Source organism: Antedon bifida, chromosome 8 (assembly GCF_963402885.1).
Source record: "Antedon bifida chromosome 8, ecAntBifi1.1, whole genome shotgun sequence".
Taxonomy (NCBI): Eukaryota; Metazoa; Echinodermata; class Crinoidea; order Comatulida; family Antedonidae; genus Antedon; species Antedon bifida.
In genome coordinates, this window is record NC_136233.1 from 18,142 (window position 1) to 43,555 (window position 25,414).

At 38.0% G+C, this 25,414-nt stretch overlaps 1 protein-coding gene across 1 annotated transcript; it reads right to left on the bottom strand.

Moving 5' to 3' along the window:
- Positions 1-15,824: 15,824 nt before the first annotated feature.
- On the bottom strand, positions 15,825-23,956 carry LOC144849579 (transmembrane protein 231-like). Its single transcript, XM_078706533.1, has 7 exons — positions 23,784-23,956; positions 22,121-22,281; positions 19,719-19,847; positions 18,355-18,498; positions 18,114-18,195; positions 17,737-17,846; positions 15,825-17,625 (listed from the first exon to the last, which is right to left on the bottom strand). The coding sequence occupies exons 1-7, from the start codon at positions 23,920-23,922 to the stop codon at positions 17,476-17,478; spliced, it is 915 nt and encodes a 304-aa protein (XP_078562659.1). The 5' UTR covers positions 23,923-23,956; the 3' UTR covers positions 15,825-17,475.
- Between the last annotated feature and the right edge of the window lie 1,458 nt (positions 23,957-25,414).

Sequence of the window (25,414 nt, forward strand, 5' to 3'; positions counted from 1 at the left end):
GACGCCTCGGGCCGGGTTTATGATAGTATAGATTGACGTAATATGGTCCTGGCATTCCAGAAATGTGCCACTTGCCCCGGCCCAGTGCGGCCAAGTACGGATTTTAAAGCAATTTAAAATGCGTCTTTTTAGTGTTACCGTACTTTACTAAACACCACTTTTAAAGTGGCCATATGACCGCACCCCGACGCCTCGGGCCGGGTTCATGATAGTATAGATTGACGTAGTATGGTACTGGCTTTCATGAAATGTGCCACTTGCCCTGGCCGGCTCAGTGCGGGCAAGTACGGGTTTTAAAGCAATTTAAAATGCGTATTTTTAGCAATCATTTAGTAAACACCATTTTTAAAGTGGCCATATGACCACACCCCGACGCCTCGGGCCGGGTTTATGATAGTATAAATTGACGTAGTATTGTCCTGGCTTTCAGGAAATGTGCTACTTGCCCTGGCCCAGTGCGGGTAAGTACGGGTTTTAAAGCAATTTAAAATGCGTATTTTTAGCAATAATTTAGTAAATACCACTTTTAAAGTGGCCATATGACCACACCCCGACGCCTCGGGCCGGGTTTATGATAGTATAGATTGACGTAGTATTGTCCTGGCTTTCAGGAAATGTGCCACTTGCCCCGACCCAGTGCGGGCAAGTACGGGTTTTAAAGCAATTTAAAATGCGTATTTTTAGCAATAATTTAGTAAACACCACTTTTAAAGTGGCCATATGACCACATCCCGACGCCTCGGGCCGGGTTCATGATAGTATAGATTGACGTAGTATGGTACTGGCTTTCAGGAAATGTGCCACTTGCCCCGGCCCAGTGCGGGCAAGTACGTGTTTTAAAGCAATTTCTAATGCGTATTTTTAGCAATAATTTAGTAAACACCACTTTTAAAGTGGCCATATGACCACACCCCGACGCCTCGGGCCGGGTTTATGATAGTATAGATTGACGTAGTATTGTCCTGGCTTTCAGGAAATGTGCCACTTGCCCCGACCCAGTACGGGCAAGTACGGGTTTTAAAGCAATTTAAAATGCGTATTTTTAGCAATAATTTAGTAAACACCACTTTTAAAGTGGCCATATGACCACATCCCGACGCCTCGGGCCGGGTTCATGATAGTATAGATTGACGTAGTATGGTACTGGCTTTCAGGAAATGTGCCACTTGCCCCGGCCCAGTGCGGGCAATTACGTGTTTTAAAGCAATTTCTAATGCGTATTTTTAGCAATAATTTAGTAAACACCGCTTTTAAAGTGGCCATATGACCACACTTCGACGCCTCGGGCCGGGTTTATGATAGTATAGATTGACGTAGTATTGTTCTGGCTTTCATGAAATGTGCCACTTGCCCCGACCCAGTGCGGGCAAGTACAGGTTTTAAAGCAATTTAAAATGCGTATTTTTAGCAATAATTTAGTAAACACCACTTTTAAAGTGGCCATATGACCACACTCCGACGCCTCAGGCCGGCCGCGTACACGATAGTATAGATTGACGTAGTATGGTCCTGGCATTCCAGAAATGTGCCACTTGCCCCGGCCCAGGGCGGGCAAGTACGGATTTTAAAGCAATTTAAAATGCGTATTTTTAGCATTAATTTAGTAAATACCACTTTTAAAGTGGCCATATGACCACACCCCGACGCCTCGGGCCGGGTTCATGATAGTATAGATTGACGTAGTATGGTCCTGGCTTTCAGGAAATGTGCCACTTACCCCGGCCCAGTACGGGCAAGTACGTGTTTTAAAGCAATTTCAAATGCGAATTTTTAGTGGTATTTTACTAAGTATTAATAGCACCACTTTTAAAGTGGCCATATGACCACACCCCGACACCTCGGGCCGGGTTTATGTTAGTATAGATTGACGTAGTATTGTCCTGGCTTTCAGGAAATATGCCCCTTGCCCCGATCGACCCAGTGCGGGCAAGTACGGGTTTTAAAGCAATTTAAAATGCGTATTTTTAGCAATAATTTAGTAAACACCACTTTTAAAGTGGCCATATGACCACATCCCGACGCCTCGGACCGGGTTCATGATAGTATAGATTGACGTAGTTTGGTACTGGCTTTCAGGAAATGTGCCACTTGCCCCGGCCCAGTGCGGGCAAATACGTGTTTTAAAGCAATTTGTAATGCGTATTTTTAGCAATAATTTAATAAACACCGCTTTTAAAGTGGCCATATGACCACACCCCGACGCCTCGGGCCGGGTTTATGATAGTATAGATTGACGTAGTATTGTCCTGGCTTTCAGGAAATATGCCCCTTGCCCCGATCGACCCAGTGCGGGCAAGTACGGGTTTTAAAGCAATTTAAAATGCGTATTTTTAGCAATAATTTAGTAAACACCACTTTTAAAGTGGCCATATGACCACATCCCGACGCCTCGGACCGGGTTCATGATAGTATAGATTGACGTAGTATGGTACTGGCTTTCAGGAAATGTGCCACTTGCCCCGGCCCAGTGCGGGCAAGTACGTGTTTTAAAGCAATTTCTAATGCGTATTTTTAGCATTAATTTAGTAAACACCACTTTTAAAGTGGCCATATGACCACACTCCGACGCCTCAGGCCGCGTACACGATAGTATAGATTGACGTAGTATGGTCCTGGCATTCCAGAAATGTGCCACTTGCCCCGGCCCAGTGCGGGCAAGTACGGATTTTAAAGCAATTTAAAATGCGTATTTTTAGCATTAATTTAGTAAACACCACTTTTAAAGTGGCCATATGACCACACCCCGACGCCTCAGGCCGGGTTCATGATAGTATAGATTGACGTAGTATGGTCCTGGCTTTCAGGAAATGTGCCACTTGCCCCGGCCCAGTGCGGGCAAGTACGTGTTTTAAAGCAATTTAAAATGCGAATTTTTAGTGTTATTTTACTAAGTATTAATAGCACCACTTTTAAAGTGGCCATATGACCACACCCCGACGCCTCGGGCCGGCCGGGTACACAATAGTATAGATTGACGTAGTATGGTACTGGCTTTCAGGAAATGTGCCACTTGCCCCGGCCCAGTCCGGGCAAGTACGTGTTTTAAAGCAATTTAAAATGTTTATTTTTAGTGTTATTTTACTAAGTATTAATAGCACCAATTTTAAATGGCCATATGACCACACCCCGACGCCTCGGGCCGGGTTCACAATAGTATAGATTGATGTAGAATGGTCCTGGCATTCCATAATTGTGCCACTTGCCCCGGCCCAGTGCAGGCAAGTACGTGTTTTAAAGCAATTTCCAATAGGTATTTTTAACATTAATTTACTAAGAATTAATAGCACCACTTTTAAAGTGACCATATGACCACACCCGACGCCTCGGGCCGGGTTCACAATAGTATAAATTGACGTAGAATGGTGCTGGCATTCCATAAATGTGCCACTTGCCCCGGCCCAGTGCGGGCAAGTACGAGTTTTAAAGCAATTTCAAATTCGTAATTTTAGTGTTATTTTACTAAGTATTAATAGCACCAATTTTAAAGTGGCCATATGACCACACCCCGACGCCTCGGGCCGGGTTCACAATAGTATAGATTGATGTAGAATGGTCCTGGCATTTTGTAAAGCAATTTTAAAGCAATTTGTAATGCGTATTTTTAGCAATAATTTAATAAACACCGCTTTTAAAGTGGCCATATGACCACACCCCGACGCCTCGGGCCGGGTTTATGATAGTATAGATTGACGTAGTATTGTCCTGGCTTTCAGGAAATGTGCCACTTGCCCCGACCCAGTACGGGCAAGTACGGGTTTTAAAGCAATTTAAAATGCGTATTTTTAGCAATAATTTAGTAAACACCACTTTTAAAGTGGCCATATGACCACATCCCGACGCCTCGGGCCGGGTTCATGATAGTATAGATTGACGTAGTATGGTACTGGCTTTCAGGAAATGTGCCACTTGCCCCGGCCCAGTGCGGGCAAGTACGTGTTTTAAAGCAATTTCTAATGCGTATTTTTAGCATTAATTTAGTAAACACCACTTTTAAAGTGGCCAAGACCACACTCCGACGCCTCAAGCCGCGTACACGATAGTATAGATTGACGTAGTATGGTCCTGGCATTCCAGAAATGTGCCACTTGCCCCGGCCCAGTGCGGGCAAGTACGGATTTTAAAGCAATTTAAAATGCGTATTTTTAGCATTAATTTAGTAAACACCACTTTTAAAGTGGCCATATGACCACACCCCGACGCCTCAGGCCGGGTTCATGATAGTATAGATTGACGTAGTATGGTCCTGGCTTTCAGGAAATGTGCCACTTGCCCCGGCCCAGTGCGGGCAAGTACGTGTTTTAAAGCAATTTAAAATGCGAATTTTTAGTGTTATTTTACTAAGTATTAATAGCACCACTTTTAAAGTGGCCATATGACCACACCCCGACGCCTCGGGCCGGCCGGGTACACAATAGTATAGATTGACGTAGTATGGTACTGGCTTTCAGGAAATGTGCCACTTGCCCCGGCCCAGTCCGGGCAAGTACGTGTTTTAAAGCAATTTAAAATGTTTATTTTTAGTGTTATTTTACTAAGTATTAATAGCACCAATTTTAAATGGCCATATGACCACACCCCGACGCCTCGGGCCGGGTTCACAATAGTATAGATTGATGTAGAATGGTCCTGGCATTCCATAATTGTGCCACTTGCCCCGGCCCAGTGCAGGCAAGTACGTGTTTTAAAGCAATTTCCAATAGGTATTTTTAACATTAATTTACTAAGAATTAATAGCACCACTTTTAAAGTGACCATATGACCACACCCGACGCCTCGGGCCGGGTTCACAATAGTATAAATTGACGTAGAATGGTGCTGGCATTCCATAAATGTGCCACTTGCCCCGGCCCAGTGCGGGCAAGTACGAGTTTTAAAGCAATTTCAAATTCGTAATTTTAGTGTTATTTTACTAAGTATTAATAGCACCAATTTTAAAGTGGCCATATGACCACACCCCGACGCCTCGGGCCGGGTTCACAATAGTATAGATTGATGTAGAATGGTCCTGGCATTTTGTAAATGTGCCACTTGCCCTGGCCCAGTGCAGGCAAGTACGTGTTTTAAAGCAATTTCAAATGGGTATTTTTAACATTAATTTACTAAGAATTAATAGCACCACTTTTAAAGTGGCCATATTACCACACCCCGACGCCTCAAGCCGGGTTCACAATAGTATAAATTGACGTAGAATGGTGCTGGCATTCCATAAATGTGCCACTTGCCCCGGCCCAGTGCGGGCAAGTACGTGTTTTAAAGCAATTTCAAATGCGTATTTTTAGTGTTATTTTACTAAGTATTAATAGCACCAATTTTAAAGTGGCCATATGACCACACCCCGACGCCTCGGGCCGGGTTCACAATAGTATAGATTGATGTAGAACGGTCCTGGCTTTCCATAAATGTGGCACTTGCCCCGGTCCAGTGCGGGCAAGTACGTGTTTTAAAGCAATTTAAAATGCGTATTTTTAGCATTAATTTACTAAGTATTATTAGCACCACTTTTAAAGTGGCCATATGACCACACCCCGATGCCTCGGGCCGAGTACACAATAGTATAGATTGACGTAGTAGTGTCCTGGCATTCCAGAAATGTGCCACTTGCCACGGCCCAGTGCGGGCAAGTACGGATTTTAAAGCAATTTAAAATGCGTATTTTTAGCATTAATTTAGTAAACACCACTTTTAAAGTGGCCATTATGACCACACCCCGACGCCTCGGGCCGGGTACACAATAGTATAGATTGACGTAGTATGGTCCTGGCATTCCAGAAATGTACCACTTGCCCCGGCCCTGTGCGGCCAAGTACGGATTTTAAAGCAATTTAAAATGCGTCTTTTTAGTGTTATTTTACTAAACACCACTTTTAAAGTGGCCATATGACCGCACCCCGACGCCTCGGGCCGGGTTCATGATAGTATAGATTGACGTAGTATGGTACTGGCTTTCAGGAAATGTGCCACTTGCCCCGGCTCAGTGCGGGCAAGTACGGGTTTTAAAGCAATTTAAAATGCGTATTTTTAGCAATCATTTAGTAAACACCACTTTTAAAGTGGCCATATGACCACACCCCGACGCCTCGGGCCGGTTTATGATAGTATAGATTGACGTAGTATTGTCCTGGCTTTCAGGAAATGTGCCACTTGCCCCGGCCCAGTGCAGGCAAGTACAGGTTTTAAAGCAATTTAAAATGCGTATTTTTAGCAATATTTTAGTAAACACCACTTTTAAAGTGGCCATATGACCACACCCCGACGCCTCGGGCCGGGTTTATGATAGTATAGATTGACGTAGTATTGTCCTGGCTTTCAGGAAATGTGCCACTTGCCCCGACCCAGTGCGGGCAAGTACGGGTTTTAAAGCAATTTAAAATGCGTTTTTTTAGCAATAATTTAGTAAACACCACTTTTAAAGTGGCCATATGACCACACTCCGACGCCTCGGGCCGGGTTCATGATAGTATAGATTGACGTAGTATGGTACTGGCTTTCAGGAAATGTGCCACTTGCCCCGGCCCAGTGCGGGCAAGTAGAGATTCAGAACATTTATTTCTCTTCTCTTTTCTATTAACAGTGTTTGTAAAAAAACAATTTTAAATAAGAGAGGCGAACCCCAGAAAGTGTAAACTTGTGGTGGGCTGCCAAAAAATAAAAAATATCAAAAATTCATTAAAAAAAACCAAAGTAAACAAAAATAACCGATCGAAAATATCAATGAAATTTGAATTAATATTATTTAGGATTCAGTGATTATATGTGGATAATAGATGCCTTTTTAGCTTAAAAGTGAAATGTTTTTTTGTTGGCGATTCGGTTATGTATTTGGGTAAGTTGTTCCAATATTTTGGCCCTGAAAACTGAATGTTATGTTGGAAAGATAGTGTTTTGTGTAATGGAATATGTATTTTATTTGAGGTTCTTGTGTTATGACTATGATAGTTGAAATTGAATTTGAACAGGGGTTGAAATTGAGCGGGGATTAGGGAATTTAACCAAGAGTATACAAAAATACATTGTTGAAGGCAATTTATATCGTAAATTTTTAAAAGGGAAAGGGATGCAAACAACGGATCTGAGTGGGCTCTTGGAGGCGAGTTTGAAATGTTTCTAATACATTTTTTTTGTAGTAAAAGAAGTTTGTTTAGGTACGACGGATAAGTGTTCCCCCAGACAATATTGCAATAGTGGAGATAAGGAAGAATAAGGGAGCAATATATAGTACGAAGGATGTTTTGAGGAATAAATGCTGAAAGTCTAAACATAATACCAGAACTTTTAGATATTTTGTTTTCGATTTCGTTAATATGGGCTTTCCAGGTCAATCTACTATCTAAATAGACCCCAAGAAATTTTGTTTTATTCACTAATGGTATTTGGTAAGTGCCAAACTGGAGTTGGTTAGGGCATCCTACTAGTGGTTTGGGCGAATTCCGAAAAATCATAAAATTGCACTTCTTAAAATTTACGGAGAGCTTGTTTGCAGAAAAGTAATCAAGGATGCTGGGTATGCTATCAATGGTAACTTTAAGGAGCGAGTCTAAATTTGTGTCAGTATATAGGAGGGTGGTATCGTCTGCATATAAAAGGAATGAAAGTAAATTTGAGGATCGGTAAATATCATTTATATATAGCAAGAACAGTAGAGGGCCTAACAGGGATCCTTGAGGGACTCCACATGTAATGGGTTGGAGATCGGATATGGATTGTTTAAATTTAGTGCATTGGTAACGGTTGGTCAGATAACTTTTATAAAGATTATACGCAGGGCCACGGATTCCATAATTAAATAATTTTGTCATTAGGATATCATGGTCTATTGTGTCAAATGCTTTGGAAAGATCGATAAAAAGGCCAATTGCTAATTTGTTTTTTTCAAATGCTTGAACAATCTCGTTTGTTAATTTAAGAAGTGCAATAGATGTGTTATGATCCTTACGGAAGCCAAATTGATTTTTGTATAATATGTTATTCTGCTAAGAAATGTATATGTTCTGTCATAAATAAGACGTTCAAGAATTTTGGAGAAGATTGGCAGTACTGAAATGGGGCGGTAATTTCCAGGGTCGTGTTTATCACCGGATTTGAAGATCGGGGTAACTTTTGCTAACTTGAGACTATCGGGAAAGAAACCGTTTGATAAACATAAGTTAAAAATATAGCATAGGGGATCTGATATTTGATGAATAACTTGTTTGATAATAGATGGACTTATATCATCAATGCCAGGGGATTTGTCATTTTTGAAATTTTTAACTAAGTCGATTATCTCATCGCTGATAACAGGACTGAGAAATATAGAATTTAGGATAGGAGGGGGAAGATAAGTTTTATAGTTTACATTAGAAGTATTAATGTTTGATGCGAGATTAGGCCCAATATTTACGAAATAATTATTAAAGTGGTTGGAAATGGTAGTAGGGTCATCTGTAAGATTACCCCCGCAGTCAATTACAGATTCACCGTGATCACTCACTACACGTTTTTAATTAAGGTGTTTATAATTTTCCAAGTACCTTTAATGTCATCTCTTTTTTGGTAAAATTGATCTTCATAATAATCCTTTTTAGCTTTTTTTATTACAGAATTTAGTTTATTTCGAAATTGTTTGTATTCAATTATATTTCTATTAGTTGGGAATTTTAGAGATTTAGAGTACAGTTTATGTTTATGTTTGACGGAAGTAATGAGTCCATTGGTCATCCAAGTCTTAAGTTTTTTATGTTTATTAACCCGATCTTCAAATGGAAAATGCTTATTAAATAACTGTTTAAATTTTGTTTCAAAGGAGGAAAATGCAGGGGTAGGATCGTCAGTTAAATAAATATCGGTCCAAGACACACTCTCAAGTTCTTCTCTAAAGTTATTTATGGTGGTGTTATTGATCTTACGAAATGATTTGGGGGAATTTGGGCATTTGTCGTATGAATTGGTAGAAAGTGATGTAATATTAAAAATTGGTAGGTGGTCACTAATATCGCTGTAGATCAGTCCATTAATATTAGGGAATTCAATATTGTTGGTAATTATGTTATCAATTAACGTTGAGGAGGTTTGTGTAATACGGGTGGGTCTGTGGATTAAAGGAAGGAAGAAATTACCAAATAGTAAGTTGACAAAGTGTCTTGACTGATTATTGGACTGATGTTTTAAAATGTCAATGTTAAAATCCCCCAATAAATAAATATGTTTGTTTCACTGGACAAGTTGTTTAATAAGGCGTCAAACGATTCAATAAAGTTATTTGCATCTAAAGAGGGGGCCTTGTAGATGACACCAACAATAATACTTTTCCCAGATTTTCTTTCAATTTCGATAAAAAGTGATTCGTATACGGAACTATCAGATAGTAGATCGACCCTTTCTTTAAATTTAATACCATTTCGGATATAAAAGCCAACACCTCCACCAGCCCTCCCAGGTCTGTTCTTATGAATAAAGGAATAGTGTTCAATTTGTGCTAGGGGATTATCATCCTTTAACCAAGTTTCTGTAATACCAATTACATCAAAGTTATGGTTAAGGGATTTTAATAATATTTGAATGTTATTTATATTATGTAGTAAGCTTCGGGCATTGATATGGAGGGAAGAAAATATTTGTTTATGATTGTCACTTTCACTTAGACAGGCGATTTGTTCAGGTTGGTAGTATTCACAATTTGTTTGGCTGGAAGAAAAAAAATAGGAATCTGGGTTGAGATTTTGTTCATGTTTATCATATGATGAATAAGGATTAAAAATTTGATTATCTAATCGGTTTTGTTTATCATTGTTATTTCCGAGGCGTCGGGGTGTGGTCATATGGCCACTTTAAAATTGGTGCTATTAATACTTAGTAAAACAACACTAAAAATACGCATTTGAAATTGCTTTAAAACACGTAATTGCCCGTACTGGGCCGGGGCAAGTGGCACATTTATGGACTGCCAGGACCATTCTACGTCAATTTATACTATTGTGAACCCGGCCCGAGGCGTAAGGGTGTGGTCATAATATTGTCACTGTAAAAGTGGTGCTATTAATAATTAGTAAAAAAAACACTAAAAATGCGCATTTTAAATTGCTTTAAAACACGTACTTGCCCGCACTGGGCCGGGGCAAGTGGCACATTTCTGGAATGCCAGGACCATACTACGTCAATCTATACTATTGTGAACCCGACCCGAGGCGTCGGGGTGTGGTCATATTGCCACTTTAAAAGTGGTGCTATTAATAATTAGTAAAAAAAACACTAAAAATGCGCATTTTAAATTGCTTTAAAACACGTACTTGCCCGCACTGGGCCGGGGCAAGTGGCACATTTCTGGAATGCTAGGACCATACTACGTCAATCTATACTATTGTGTACCCGGCCCGAGGCGTCGGGGTGTTGTCATATGGCCACTTTAAAAGTGGTACTATTAATTCTTAGTAAATTAATGCTAAAAATACGCATTTGAAATTGCTTTAAAACACGTACTTGCCCGCACTGGGCCGGGGCAAGTGGCACGAGGCGTCGGGGTGTGGTCATATTGCCACTTTAAAAGTGGTTATATTAATAATTAGTAAAAAAAGACTAAAAATGCGCATTTTAAATTGCTTTAAAACACGTACTTGCCCGCACTGGGCTGGGGCAAGTGGCACATTTCTGGAATGCCAGGACCATACTACGTCAATCTATACTATTGTGTACCCGGCCCGAGGCGTCGGGGTGTTGTCATATGGCCACTTTAAAAGTGGTACTATTAATTCTTAGTAAATTAATGCTAAAAATACGCATTTGAAATTGCTTTAAAACACGTACTTGCCCGCACTGGGCCGGGGCAAGTGGCACATTTATGGAATGCCAGGACCATTCTACATCAATTTATACTATTGTGAACCCGGCCCGAGGCGTCGGGGTGTGGTCATATTGCCACTTTAAAAGTGGTGCTATTAATACTTAGTAAAAAAACAATAAAAATACGCATTTTAAATTGCTTTAAAACACGTACTTGCCCGCACTGGGCTGAGGCAAGTGGCATATTTCTGGAATGCGAGGACCATACTACGTCAATCTATACTATCATGAACCCGGCCCGAGGCGTCGGGGTGTGGTCATATGGCCACTTTAAAAGTGGTGTTTAGTAAAATAACACTAAAAAGACGCATTTTAAATTGCTTTAAAATCCGTACTTGCCCGCACTGGGCCGGGGCAAGTGGCACATTTCTGGAATGCCAGAACCATACTACGTCAATCTATACTATTGTGTACGCGGCCCGAGGCGTCGGGGTGTGGTCAAAATGGCCACTTTAAAAGTGGTGCTAATAATACGGTACTTAGTAAAATAACACTAAAAAGACGCATTTTAAATTGCTTTAAAACCCGTACTTGCCCGCACTGAGCCGGGGCAAGTAGCACATTTCTGGAAAGCCAGGACCATACTACGTCAATCTATACTATTGTGTACCCGGCCCGAGGCGTCGGGGTGTGGTCATATGGGGCCACTTTAAAAGTGGTGTTTACTAAATTATTGCTAAAAATACGCATTTTAAATTGCTTTAAAATCCGTACTTGCCCGCACTGGGCCGGGGCATGTGGCACATTTCTGGAATGCCAGGACCATACTTCGTCAATCTATACTATTGTGTACCCGGCCCGAGGCGTCGAGGTGTGGTCATATGGCCACTTTGAAAGTGGTGTTTACTAAATTAATGCTAAAAATACGCATTTTAAATTGCTTTAAAATCCGTACTTGCCCGCACTGGGCCGGGGCAAGTGGCACATTTCTGGAATACCAGGACCATACTACGTCAATCTATACTATTGTGTACTCGGTCCGATCCGAGTCGTCTGGGTGTGGTCATATGGCCACTTTAAAAGTGGTGTTTACTAAATTAATACTAAAAATACGCATTTTAAATTGCTTTAAACCCGTACTTGCCCGCACTGGGCCGGGGCAAGTAGCACATTTATGGAATGCCAGGACCATACTACGTCAATCTATACTATTGTGTACCCGGCCCGAGGCGTCGGGGTGTGGTCATATGGCCACTTTAAAAGTGGTGCTATTAATTCTTAGTAAATTATTGCTAAAAATACGCATTTGAAATTGCTTTAAAATACGTACTTGCCCGCACTGGGCCGGGGCAAGTGGCACATTTATGGAATGCCAGGACCATTCTACATCAATTTATACTATTGTGAACCCGGTCCGACGCGTCGGGGTGTGGTCATATTGCCACTTTAAAAGTGGTGCTATTAATACTTAGTAAAACAAGGCCAACAGCCATAAGTCGCGTGCTAAAACGCATAGTGATACCAGACCGACCGACCGACATAGTGAACTATAGAGTCGCGTTCACGCGACTAAAAACACTACAAATACGCATTTTAAATTGCTTTAAAACACGTACTTGCCCGCACTGGGCCGGGGCAAGTGACACATTTCCTGAAAGCCAGTACCATACTACGTCAATCTATACTATCGTGAACCCGGCCCGAGGTGCGGGGTGTGGTCATATTGCCACTTTAAAAGTGGTGCTATTAATACTTAGTAAAAAAACACTAAAAATACGCATTTTAAATTGCTTTAAAACACGTACTTAACGCATATTTTATTGTTATTTTGTACCCTTACTTTTCTGTTTTACCTTTATCATTATTTAGATGTAATTTTTATAATTTTTAGTGCTTTATTCTTTTAACACTTGTTACGGATTTTATTTTTTTTATATTCTGTTTTAGCAATTTTAGGCCTATATTTTTTTAATATTTTGAATTGTGTATATATAATGTATTGTATTTGAAATTTGTGATTTTGACGAAATAAATGAATGAATCTGGGGTGATTTGTTCTTTATTCATTTATTCATTATACCATGGTATGTGGGATAGTCCTTGTTTAACATTGGTTGTAGGTCTAGTAATGCTCTGTGTAGTTCAGTATCCTCATTTTCATGTATTACTGTATACGTCCGTCTTTATAAGTAAAATAATATCGTCAGTGTGTATGTTATCTACGTGCACATCGTTAGCGTTTGGTATTTGATGGCTTTACCCATATTGTAAAAATACTGGAAATTGGGCTCCGTGGTAGATATCTGTATTTGCTTGGCATTCGATCCATGACCTATATAGTCCCAGATTTCCTACCACTTTTCCTTTCTTTTTACTTGGTTTGTCTGCCATAACGCTATCGTGCTTGCTTGTGTATTTGCATATGAATGAATAGTGGTACGATTTCTATAGGCAGAAGACAATAGACATTATGTGTTGCCTAACACAACAACGCTTCGCTCTGATTGGCCGATTTAAAGGCCGAAGAGACGCGGTATTATTGCCCTAACCCTAACCCTAGGTATAGTCCTTATGGTACAAGCTTTGTCTATCCGTGGGCCTGGGTGTAGAAGGTCTTAATCACTTGAATATAGTAATTCTCTGTAATAAAAAAAAAAGTGTACTTTCCTTTATTTGAGTTCCAGTTTCATTAGGCCTACTAGTAAATCCAGATCCCAATAAAAGTCCAAAAGGTGTAAAATAACATAAATAAACGGGAGCTGATTTTGTTCACTATCAACTGCTCTCATAAGTCCCAATTTATTTTTAAATTTGAAAAAAATGGATTTGCACACAGTGAGTCATTGCTTCGGACCTCGAGCAATATGTTTGCACACAGTATTTTATTTATGTACGAACAAAAAAAAACGTTGGCTACCCTAAATCTGAATAAAACGGCCTTAAATTATGTTTACGCTTCCAGGGGATTTACCCCTCCCCGCGCCCTTTGTGGCCCCTGGCTCCCAGCCTAATGATGCTCGCTTCGCATTAGGTGACTCCCCCGCGCCCTTTGTGGCCCCTGGCTCCCAGCCTAGTGATGGATCGCTTCGCATTAGGTGACTCCCCCGTGCCCTTTGTGGCCCCTGGCTCCCAGCCTAGTGATGCTCGCTTCGCATTAGGTGACTCCCCCGCGCCCTTTGTGGTCCCTGGCTCCAAGCCTAGTGATGCTCGCTTCGCATTAGGTGACTCCCCCGCGCCCTTTGTGGCCCCTGGCTCCAAGCCCAGTGATGCTCGCTTCGCATTAGGTGACTACCCCGCGCCCTTTGTGGCCCCTAGCTCCCAGCCTAGTGATGCTCGCTTCGCATTAGGTGACTCCCCCGCGCCCTTTGTGGCCCCTGGCTCCCAGCCTAGTGATGCTCGCTTCGCATTAGGTGACGAAAAACATATTCGTTTTATTGATAATAGAAGCTAAATACGTTTATCAATAATAGTTCTGGCGAGTTCCACTGTAGCTCAGAGCCGGGGAAGACCCGTGCATTGGATGGTTATCCACTGTCGGTGGTTTGAGCACAGGTGAAGAAATTGAGATTCAGTCACTAATACACACAGCAGGGTGTGTAGAAAGCGACGACCTCGAATTGGACGACCCCAACGACCCGGGCGACCTCGAATTGGACGACCTAGAATTGGACGACCCATAACACGAAACCGACGACCCCTATAGCCTAGCCTAGCCTAGGCCTAAGTGTGGTATAACATCCCGAAGGCGAACATAGCCAAAGATCTTTAAACCATACCTTATATAATACTCGCAAGCAATTGCAATTGATTGAAAAAAGAAAAATCAAAACAGAAATATCGCCATTTGATACTGAATGTGTCGACACGAACAAACGAACAGATATGGAACGCCAGGAGTGCATCATTAAAACTGCATTCGACTCGATTAGCACACGAAATATCATAAACATGGTAAACCTTTTTCAGCGGCGGGTAAGTTTTGACCGTATACAATGCATATGTGAAATGTATTGTAAAGCTTTCTTATGGCCCTCCCCATGCACATGTTCGCAACACGCTGCTTGGTAGGCCTATAGTGTTCGTTATAAGAAGACGAGATGTAATTATACGTCCATGGTTTAACCATGTAATGTATAATATTTATTTCTTTTTAATTTATATTTATGTCGAATGCAGTTTTAATGATGCACTCTTGGCGTTCCATATCTGTTCGTTTGTTCGTGTCGATACATTCAGTATCAAATGGCGATATTTCTGTATTTTTTCAATCAATTGCTTGCTTGCGAGTATTAATTATATAAGATGGTTTAAAGATCTTTGGCTATGTTCGGCTTCGGGATGTTATACCACACTTAGGCCTAGGCTAGGCTAGGCTATAGGGGTCGTCGGTTTCGTGTTAATGGGTCGTCCAATTCTAGGTCGTCCAATTCGAGGTCGCCCGGGTCGTTGGGGTCGTCCAATTCGAGGTCGTCGCTTTCTACACACCCACACACAGCATTGTCATTTTTTTCAGTAACTTGCCTTTGGATTTTTATATGAAGGGCTAGTGTTGCCTAAAAGCTCTGGTAATTTGTCTGGCTGGTCTACCTTATCGTTTTGATTTAGATTTTTGCTTAATTTATTTTGTATCTCCATTGAGAATAAACGTCATTATGAAAAAAACTAGTATTTACTCTAAATTTAACACAAATTGCTCCAAGCCCAGTGATGCTCGCTTCGCATTAGGTGACTCCCCCGCGCCCTTTGTGGTCCCTGGCTCCAAGCCTAGTGATGCTCGCTTCGCATTAGGTGACTCCCCCGCGCCCTTTGTGGCCCCTGGCTCCAAGCCCAGTATTTAGTATTTACTCTAAATTTAACACAAATTGTTTACTTCTGAGCATTACGCTTTTTGTTTTATCAAGGTAAACATATCCAGCAATTAGCCAACTTCAAATAAATTTGGACATGTTTTAGGCCATTTTGAGCATTTCGATCAAACTGTTTTACAGCAAAACATTAATATTTACAGAATAGCCTCAAATCACATTTTGAAAAGTTCCATCCATCGCTTATTTACTGAAAGAAGGATATTTCATTTTTTGTCCAAAGTTCAAAATCTTTTATTACAATCAATTGTGATTAATTGTATTACAATATAAAAAGAGATTAAAAAGATTAAAAACAATAATGAGTGTCAAGATGGCGAAGACGGGTTAAGGTGGTCCAGGTAGGGTCAAGATGGTCCAAGGCTATCAAGACATTCAAGATGGTTAAAGATGTATTGTCCCTTGAAACACAAAAAATGAAGGTCAAAATATTCTAAATTTAAATTGGCCATATCAAAGTAATATTAAAGTTATTCACTTTAGGTCGAAAATTTGAGCCAAAAACAACAAGTTTACATAATTAACAGGTAAATTAATTTGATTACATTTCGCCTGAAAAATCGTCGCGAGCAAAAGTAAACAAAGATTTCAAACCACGAGTATGCATTATGCATGATGCTAATTAGGATTGTTTACAACTCGTCACGGTTGAGAAGGTGCTTTCACACAAATCGCAAAGAAATTCTATGATTATGCATACAGATGATCCAAACAAGCGCGTTGCATTATGAGATGTTTTGATCGAAAACTTTGACTGGAAGTCAGTTATTTTTTGAAAAAAAAATGTCTATATTTCAGTAAAATGATTTTTTTTTCGACTAATTTTTGGTGAAAGTTAATAACTATTATGATACTTCAAAATGACCCACTTTTTTTCGAAATCTTTTTTTAAAAATTTTTTTGGAATTAGTCAAAGGGACAATACATCTTTAAATGGTCCAACACGGTGTGTGTCAAGATGGCGAAGACGGGTCAAGGTGGTCCAAGGCGATCAGGACATTCAAGATGGTTTAAATCAGGGAATTGTAAAATTATTTTACAACTCCCTGGTTAAATGGTCCAAGGCGATCAAGATGGGTCAAGTTGCTCAAGGCAGTAAATACGTTAAAGGACGTCAAGACCCATAAGTCAAACATATATATATACAGTAATAAGCTCATGATATTTAATAACAAATACTAGTAAGGACTAACACAAAATATCATTACAACACTAAGATACTGTGAGTGTAAATCAGTTTTATAAAAAAAAAGTGTAAACAAGATTATAGATAATATACAACTTTGGAATATTTTATCAGTTGGAAATTTATAAATATTTTTCAATAATAATTTAAAGCATGAAGAGTAATATGTAATATGTTCAGTGTATTCTACAACTATATAAGATAAATAACGATATTTTTCAACAACAAAGAAGCTGTTTATATGCATGGAATCCACCAGTCTTCTTGTCTACTTTTGTAAGAAACGCATTCGTTCAGCTGCAAAACCTACAAAGTACTGTAACTATGAGACACTTTTAAAGCAGGGCTTACGTCTGAACTCAGTGCAACTGAACTGAAGGGTAATAGTTGCACAAGAGTGCTTAAATGCCAAATTTTCAAGTATAGTTGTATACGAAACAGTATAATAATATGGTAACATCGAATTTATCAACACCATGTATGTTGACATATTTTGTGTTACTTTGAGTTGCAATCAGTTGAATTCAATTACTCAAAGCATGTTGGGTTGAGTTCCATGTTGACATAAGCCCATCTTTACCCATTAAATAACCTAGATGTTTTAATTACATCTGCTAGCAACCTTTCCAATTAGTAGTTTGTATTCTAACTGAGTAAGTGGCATAAAAACTATTTTTTTAGAGGCTTTTCAACAATTGAATCAATTACCTGATTTTGGAATGCAAAAGTTTTTAGGCGACCAATAATCATAATAAAAATAAGAAGAACAGAGACATACTGAATCCAACCCCACTTGATGACATACCAAAAGCCAGGAATATATGTAAACATTATTAAGGAAACAATATTATGTAAAATTACCTATTGTATCGTTAATTGTCAGCTTGTTTTTAGGCCTATGAATAAGTATGAAATATAATAATGGAAAGGATATGGAATAAGTTCTTGAGGATATCGAATAACACCCTTAATCTCAAAATGTTGTGAAGTCGCTCTATCTGCTATCCACACAGGATACTCGCAAACAAAACTGGTTGTCACTGTAGGTATTATGAAAATAAATAATTACTATATTTACACTAAACATTTGTTTTAAGGAGGGATTTAGTAATTTTATGTTTAATATAGAGGAAAATGAATTTTTCCCAAAACATTGAACACTCACATAATAAATTAAAATGTTGTGGTTTCAATTCTACTTTTTCTGCATACATTACACCCTTACAATTTACTAGAGAATACAAATTTTATACAAAATTATTTTAATGGGGAAAAAATATTTTAAAAATAAAACAAAAAGGATTTACCATTTCTTTCCAAATATTTACTAAAAATATTCTTTAGTTGATAATCAGTAGAAAATATGCTTTCCTTATTAATGACAGGAACCTAGTAACAAAAACATTTGTTAGTACTACAAATCATTATTATTTATTTCCAGTATCTTATCAGTTCAAATAATTGATTGTAATTGAATTCATCTTTAACACTTCATTTTCTTTTATTTACTCTCTATATGAAGATAAAATAGACTAGTATAGTACTTACATTGTATCTAACATCAGAACCTTTATGAGCAAGTGGAGACTTGAGCCGCAATTGTAATTCACCATCTGTAATTAATTCAGCACCACTAATTGGTGAGTTATGGTAAATATATGCCATTGATTCCATTTTTAATTTTGTTTGTCTCTGTAAGAAAAACAAAATACATTTTCTTATTAATACTTCTTAAACTCATTATCCGTTGTATAGCATGGGTAGATTGATTTTTTGACGCACTGTTGCTAGAACTTGGCACTTAACGTCGCATGGTCTAACCACCCGCTGAAGTTTTCACCCTATAGAATATGATTTTATTGCTAAGAGGGGCTTTTAAGCACTGAGTGCTTTGCCTCGATCCCGTAGATGAAAGTGTACGGGAAACAAGTAAATGACCAAACTTGGGTTGAGATTGTAAACAAGCAATATTAACTTTGCATACTGCAGGTTTTTCAGAAAATCATAATTTTTATATGCTGGAGTTTATTTAGTGGACGGTAATGGGGTGTGAAAATGACCACATTAAACCGGTTTGAAGCCTAAATGGGATTGAACATTTATTTAATTGCAATTAATGATAACGTAATCAACCTTTTTTCTCTTAATTTCATAACGACTTTCATAATGACTATTTATATTAATTTTAAAATTTAGCATCTTAACTATTTTGTTAACTTACATGTGCGTAGCCTGTAACTTTTGACGTGCTCGTATAATGAGGTTTCAAGTTGAAAAGTGAATAAAATATGATGGAATTACTATAAAGGTTGTAAAAAAGAAACCTGACAAAAAGAGTGCAAATTAACGCGCAGTATGCATGTCAAAATCTGTGCACTCATGGCAATTTTTTAAAAGCTTGAAATTGCCTGAAACATACTCTAATTTCATCGAAAATAAATTTCTAAAATTGTAAACGCGAACGCATGTGTTATATGCGCTACACACATAATATGACCTGAAATTTAAGAGTACCAAATTATGTATTATTATCATACATGTTTGTAAAGATAAGATTACAAACATGATTTCGTTAAATCGCAAAATAATGCTAAGGAAGAATAAATAAAGATTTATAAATAAGGTTTATATACATTATCATGCATATATAATTAAATGGAGGATGTAGCTTAAAACATTTTCACAGCACATACTATACGAGGAACCAAAACAATACCATAGACTGGGAATCCACACAATAGCCTTTTTCACAATCAAAATCTCCTTATTACAGAGCAACAATGTCTACTTTAGTGATGTGATACAACATTAGTCTACTAGTACTACTATCATTAGATCACAACCAATCGCAATGATATGAATGTCTGATTAGGGTATGAAACGTGACATATTCACTACAAGACTATACTTACATGTAATTGATAATCAAAGATGAGAATAAGTTTTACAGAAAAAACTTGTTGTGTATCAAGTAATGGAACTTTAATGTTGTAATGTAACTTGTCTGCTTTGCCATCCATGTTGTTGTCCTCTTCTCTTGTCTGTAAATAGTGACTAAGGCATTAATGAGATGCAAAGACCACACCTGACATCAAAGGACCACATTATACGTAAATGATAAGGGCATTAATGAGATGCAAAGACCACCCCTGACAACAAAGGACCACATTATACATAAATGATAAGGGCATTAATGAGATGCAAAGACCACCCCTGACAACAAAGGACCACATTATACGTAAATGATAAGGGCATTAATGAGATGCAAAGATCACCTCTGACAACAAAGGACCACATTATATGTAAATGATAAGGGCATTAATGAGATGCAAAGACAACACCTGACAACAAAGGACCACATTATATGTAAATGATAAGGGCATTAATGAGATGCAAAGATCACCCCTGACAACAAAGGACCACATTATATGTAAATGATAAGGGCATTAATGAGATGCAAAGAACACCCCTGACAACAAAGGACCACGTTATACGTAAATGATAAGGGCATTAATGAGATGCAAAGACAACACCTGACAACAAAGGACCACATTATACATAAATGATAAGGGCATTAATGAGATGCAAAGACAACACCTGACAACAAAGGACCACATTATACATAAATGATAAGGGCATTAATGAGATGCAAAGACCACACCTGACAACAAAGGACCACGTTATACGTAAATGATAAGGGCATTAATCAGATGCAAAGACAACACCTGACAACAAAGGACCACATTATACATAAATGATAAGGGCATTAATGAGATGCAAAGACCACACCTGACAACAAAGGACCACATTATATGTAAATGATAAGGGCATTAATGAGATGCAAAGACAACACCTGACAACAAAGGACCACATTATATGTAAATGATAAGGGCATTAATGAGATGCAAAGATCACCCCTGACAACAAAGGACCACATTATACGTAAATGATAAGGGCATTAATGAGATGCAAAGATCACCCCTGACAACAAAGGACCACGTTATACGTAAATGATAAGGGCATTAATCAGATGCAAACACAACATCTGACAACAAAGGACCACATTATATGTAAATGATAAGGGCATTAATGAGATGCAAAGACCACCTCTGACAACAAAGGACCACATTATACGTAAATGATAAGGGCATTAATGAGATGCAAAGACCACACCTGACGACAAAGGACCACGTTATACGTAAATGATAAGGGCATTAATGAGATGCAAAGATCACCCCTGACAACAAAGGACCACATTATACGTAAATGATAAGGGCATTAATGAGATGCAAAGACCACCCCTGACAACAAAGGACCACGTTATACGTAAATGATAAGGGCATTAATCAGATGCAAAGACAACACCTGACAACAAAGGACCACATTATATGTAAATGATAAGGGCATTAATGAGATGCAAAGATCACACCTGACATCAAAGGACCACGTTATACGTAAATGATAAGGGCATTAATGAGATGCAAAGACCACCCCTGACAACAAAGGACCACGTTATACGTAAATGATAAGGGCATTAATGAGATGCAAAGACCACACCTGACAACAAATGACCACATTATACGTAAATGATAAGGGCATTAATGAGATGCAAAGACCACACCTGACAACAAATGACGACCACATTATACGTAAATGATAAGGGCATTAATGAGATGCAAAGACCACACCTGACAACAAAAGACCACATTATACGTAAATGATAAGGGCATTAATGAGATGCAAAGACCACACTTGACAACAAAGGACCACATTATACGTAAATGATAAGGGCATTAATGAGATGCAAAGACCACACTTGACAACAAAGGACCACATTATACGTAAATGATAAGGGCATTAATGAGATGCAAAGACAACACCTGACAACAAAGGACCACATTATACATAAATGATAAGGGCATTAATGAGATGCAAAGACAACACCTGACAACAAAGGACCACGTTATACGTAAATGATAAGGGCATTAATGAGATGCAAAGACAACACCTGACAACAAAGGACCACATTATGTAAATGATAAGGGCATTAATGAGATGCAAAGATCACCCCTGACAACCATGTCTTTACAGCCAAGGTCAACTTTGGTGCAAGAAAATTTAACTTTTAAATTGTTAGTCAGATGAGTTTGATTCTGATATAGCCTACTGAAGAATTGTTGTTTAAACTACAGTAATTATTAAAAATGACATTAAAAATGCAATCTAGAACCTCAAAGAAATTTGGGAAAAGAAACTACTTTTTTGGGCTTATTATAGTATTTATAATTTAAAGTTATAATAATTTTAATATTACCTTTACAATCGGTACTACAAGATTTGACTGTTCAAGAACATTAAAATGTTCATATGTACTCCATGCAATATATGAATCAGATGTCTCTAATATCAGAAGAAGCTCATGTTTAAAATCAACCTCGGCTTGTTCTCTATACACACCCTCTTTTATCCAGAAACCTACAATCAATGATCATTTCATAATAATTAATGCCAGATATAAATAAAAAGTCAATGTATTTAGCCAGCTATATCCCCAGAGGACTACTCATTCAGAAGCTATATCATGCGGAAGCTAGTTCTAGAGGCTGACTGCACCCACGACCTAACAACTAGGCTAGGCCCTCAATACTAACTAATAGCTAATTTAAAGTAACCCCCTGCACCCACGACCTAACAACTAGGCTAGGCCCTCAATACTAACTAATAGCTAATTTAAAGTAACCCCCTGCACCCACGACCTAACAACTAGGCTAGGCCCTCAATACTAACTAATAGCTAATTTAAAGTAACCTCCTGCACCCAGTGTGTACTAACACGGTCATGCTAATAATCGCCCCGGCACTAGGGCCTTGTATCGCTAGGTAGTGGCCTGGTGTATTTTTAGGTCAATAATGGTAATCGGTTTGGAACGCCGTGTGCGCTTTGATTGTTGTTTGTTACAACGCATTGTCCCATGTGTCCTTTACTGTATAAAGATTCGATAGTTAGTATGTAAATGAGGTATAATAGATTTGGCAATACTGTACGTAAATTATTAATGCAATACTGGAAAAAGATGCGATAGTATGTAAATGAGATATTCGGCAATACATTATTAATCATGCAATACTGTATAAAGATTTGATAGTATTAGTATGTAAATGAGATATAAAGATTCGGCAATACAATACGTAAATTATTAATGCAATACTGTATAAAGAGATTCGATAGTATGTAAATGAGATACAATAGATTCGGCAACACAATACGTAAATTATTAATTATAAATTTTCGAAAGGAGTGCTCGAGAAACTGAAACATTGGGTAAGTATTTTTTCTCTTCACTACTATTTTTTTTAAAAAGATATATAAAGATTCAATTACGTAAATGAGATATAAAGATTCAATAGTACATAGACGGCAAACATAAATTATTATAAATGCAATTTTCAATATGATGTGTGCTCGAGAAACGTTATTTATTATTTTTTACCTTCACTACCAATATATATTTTTTTAAAGATATCAGGATTCAATAGTACGTAAATGAAGGTTCAATAGTACGTAGATTATAATGCAAACGTATATATACAGTATTATTAATATTAATGTATTATTAAGAGCCGATTGTAAATTAATAATAAAATACAAATAAAATATAGGCCTAGGCCATCTAGCTAGGCTACCTACAGTACTCTGTACATTGATTTATTATCACGTAATTATTATAGAATTATTTAGATTCGATAGTACTATACATGATTTTTGGCTTTATTGGTCTCCTTTACCTGTAACTCAACTGGCTATTGGCCATCAGGGCGTTGACAACGACAATCAAAGATTAAAGCGCACATGGCGTCCCATACAAATAACATGTTAAAACTGGCGGCCGCTTTCCTTGCCGGCCCCTTCGACCATACTCCGTCCTACTACCTAGCTAGGCCTAGCTAAGAACATGCGTAGCTTAGTAGTACACCTACCTTGACTAGAATAAGTAACAAGAAATGGTGGAATTGATGTTAATAAAAACATAACAATAATAAATACACTAGCTTTAGTGCAAAATGACGATTTGTATCGCTGTTGAATAGGATGACTGTAAACTTCGTACACCGCCATGGCGATAGTAAGTGAATAGCGCGACCTCGATCGACGATCCTTGTTGTTGTTTTGAAGTCAGTGATCTGTAATAGCCGAAGGCTGGATGGCTATCTTTTAATGTTATCGCAGTTCAAAAGTGATTCTCCATGGAGACGGAGAAACAACAAGATGACGGCTGCAATCTATTAGTCCATGGGATTTAGCTAAAAAATGACCCTTTTCTCACACAAATTGCAAGAAAAGGTTTTTTTGATGAAATGTGTTCTTTAGACCCTACTGAACACATTTATCAACGTTAGGACATTTTTCGACAACGGGAAGTAGCCTAATTTGCATAATTAAAAATGGCGGCCATTTTTAATAACGTACTCTGTATCTTGGAAACCGCTAGTCACAGATACTTAATTATGGTGTTAAAATTGTTAGAATATATGTTTTTATATTCACTTTAATGAAAAAGTTTGTCCAAAAATCAATGGAAGTGCTATTTCTAACATTATTGACCTTTGACCTTGATTTATCATATCTCAGCAACCACTAATCGGAGATATACAAATTAGGGCTTAAATTGTTCAGAAACTACACATTTATATCCAGTCTAATGGCATGTTTTTACAAAAAATGGCGGATTCTAACATTATTGACCTTTGACCTTGATTTATCATATCTTAGCAACCACTAATCTGAGAGACACACAATATGGCTCAAACTGTTCAGAAACTACATATTTATATTTAGTCTAATGGCATGTTTTTACAAAAAATGGCCGATTCTAACATTATTGACCTTTGAACTTTGCACTACATAAAATCGCATAACTTTGAAAATATTGTACATATGAAATTATTTTTAGTGTCAAATTGTTCAGAACATACATGTTTCTATAGAGTCCAATGACACATTATGTCCAATAATGACCTATTGTATGGTTATTAACATTTGAACTATATTTAAAAATGATTTTTAAACCCGGAATCTTCTTCATGTAGGCATTCATTAGAACATGTGATTTGGCACTACTTGTTTAGAATATGGTGGTAATTTAAAGTACATGTAACCAGTTGATTTAATTTAGTTACTGAAAATATTCACTTTAAAAAAAAAATATTAGACTATGTATACATACATTATAGGTTTGGATTATTAATAAATTTTAAATTAGGTCTTACATCTTACTCAGGAGAAAGTTGATGTTGACACTATTAACAGAGCTAGCCAACAAAGATGTAGGTTTTTTTATGATATATTGTACATACTTTAAATAGGCCATGCCATTTTGCAGGTTTATTAAAGTTTTTTTCAAGTTAGTAATTTATTTTTTGATCAAATTAAATTGGCATTACATAGCATATTCAAAAAAACAAATTTCTAAAGATTATTTAGTTTATATTTTGTTAAGGATAGCATCACTCTTCAGGGCATTCTTTTAGGTTGAAACATAGTCTTATTTATTAAGAAGGCCTTTTCTACTACTAGACGCATTGTTGACAACTGGAATTTTAAAAGATCG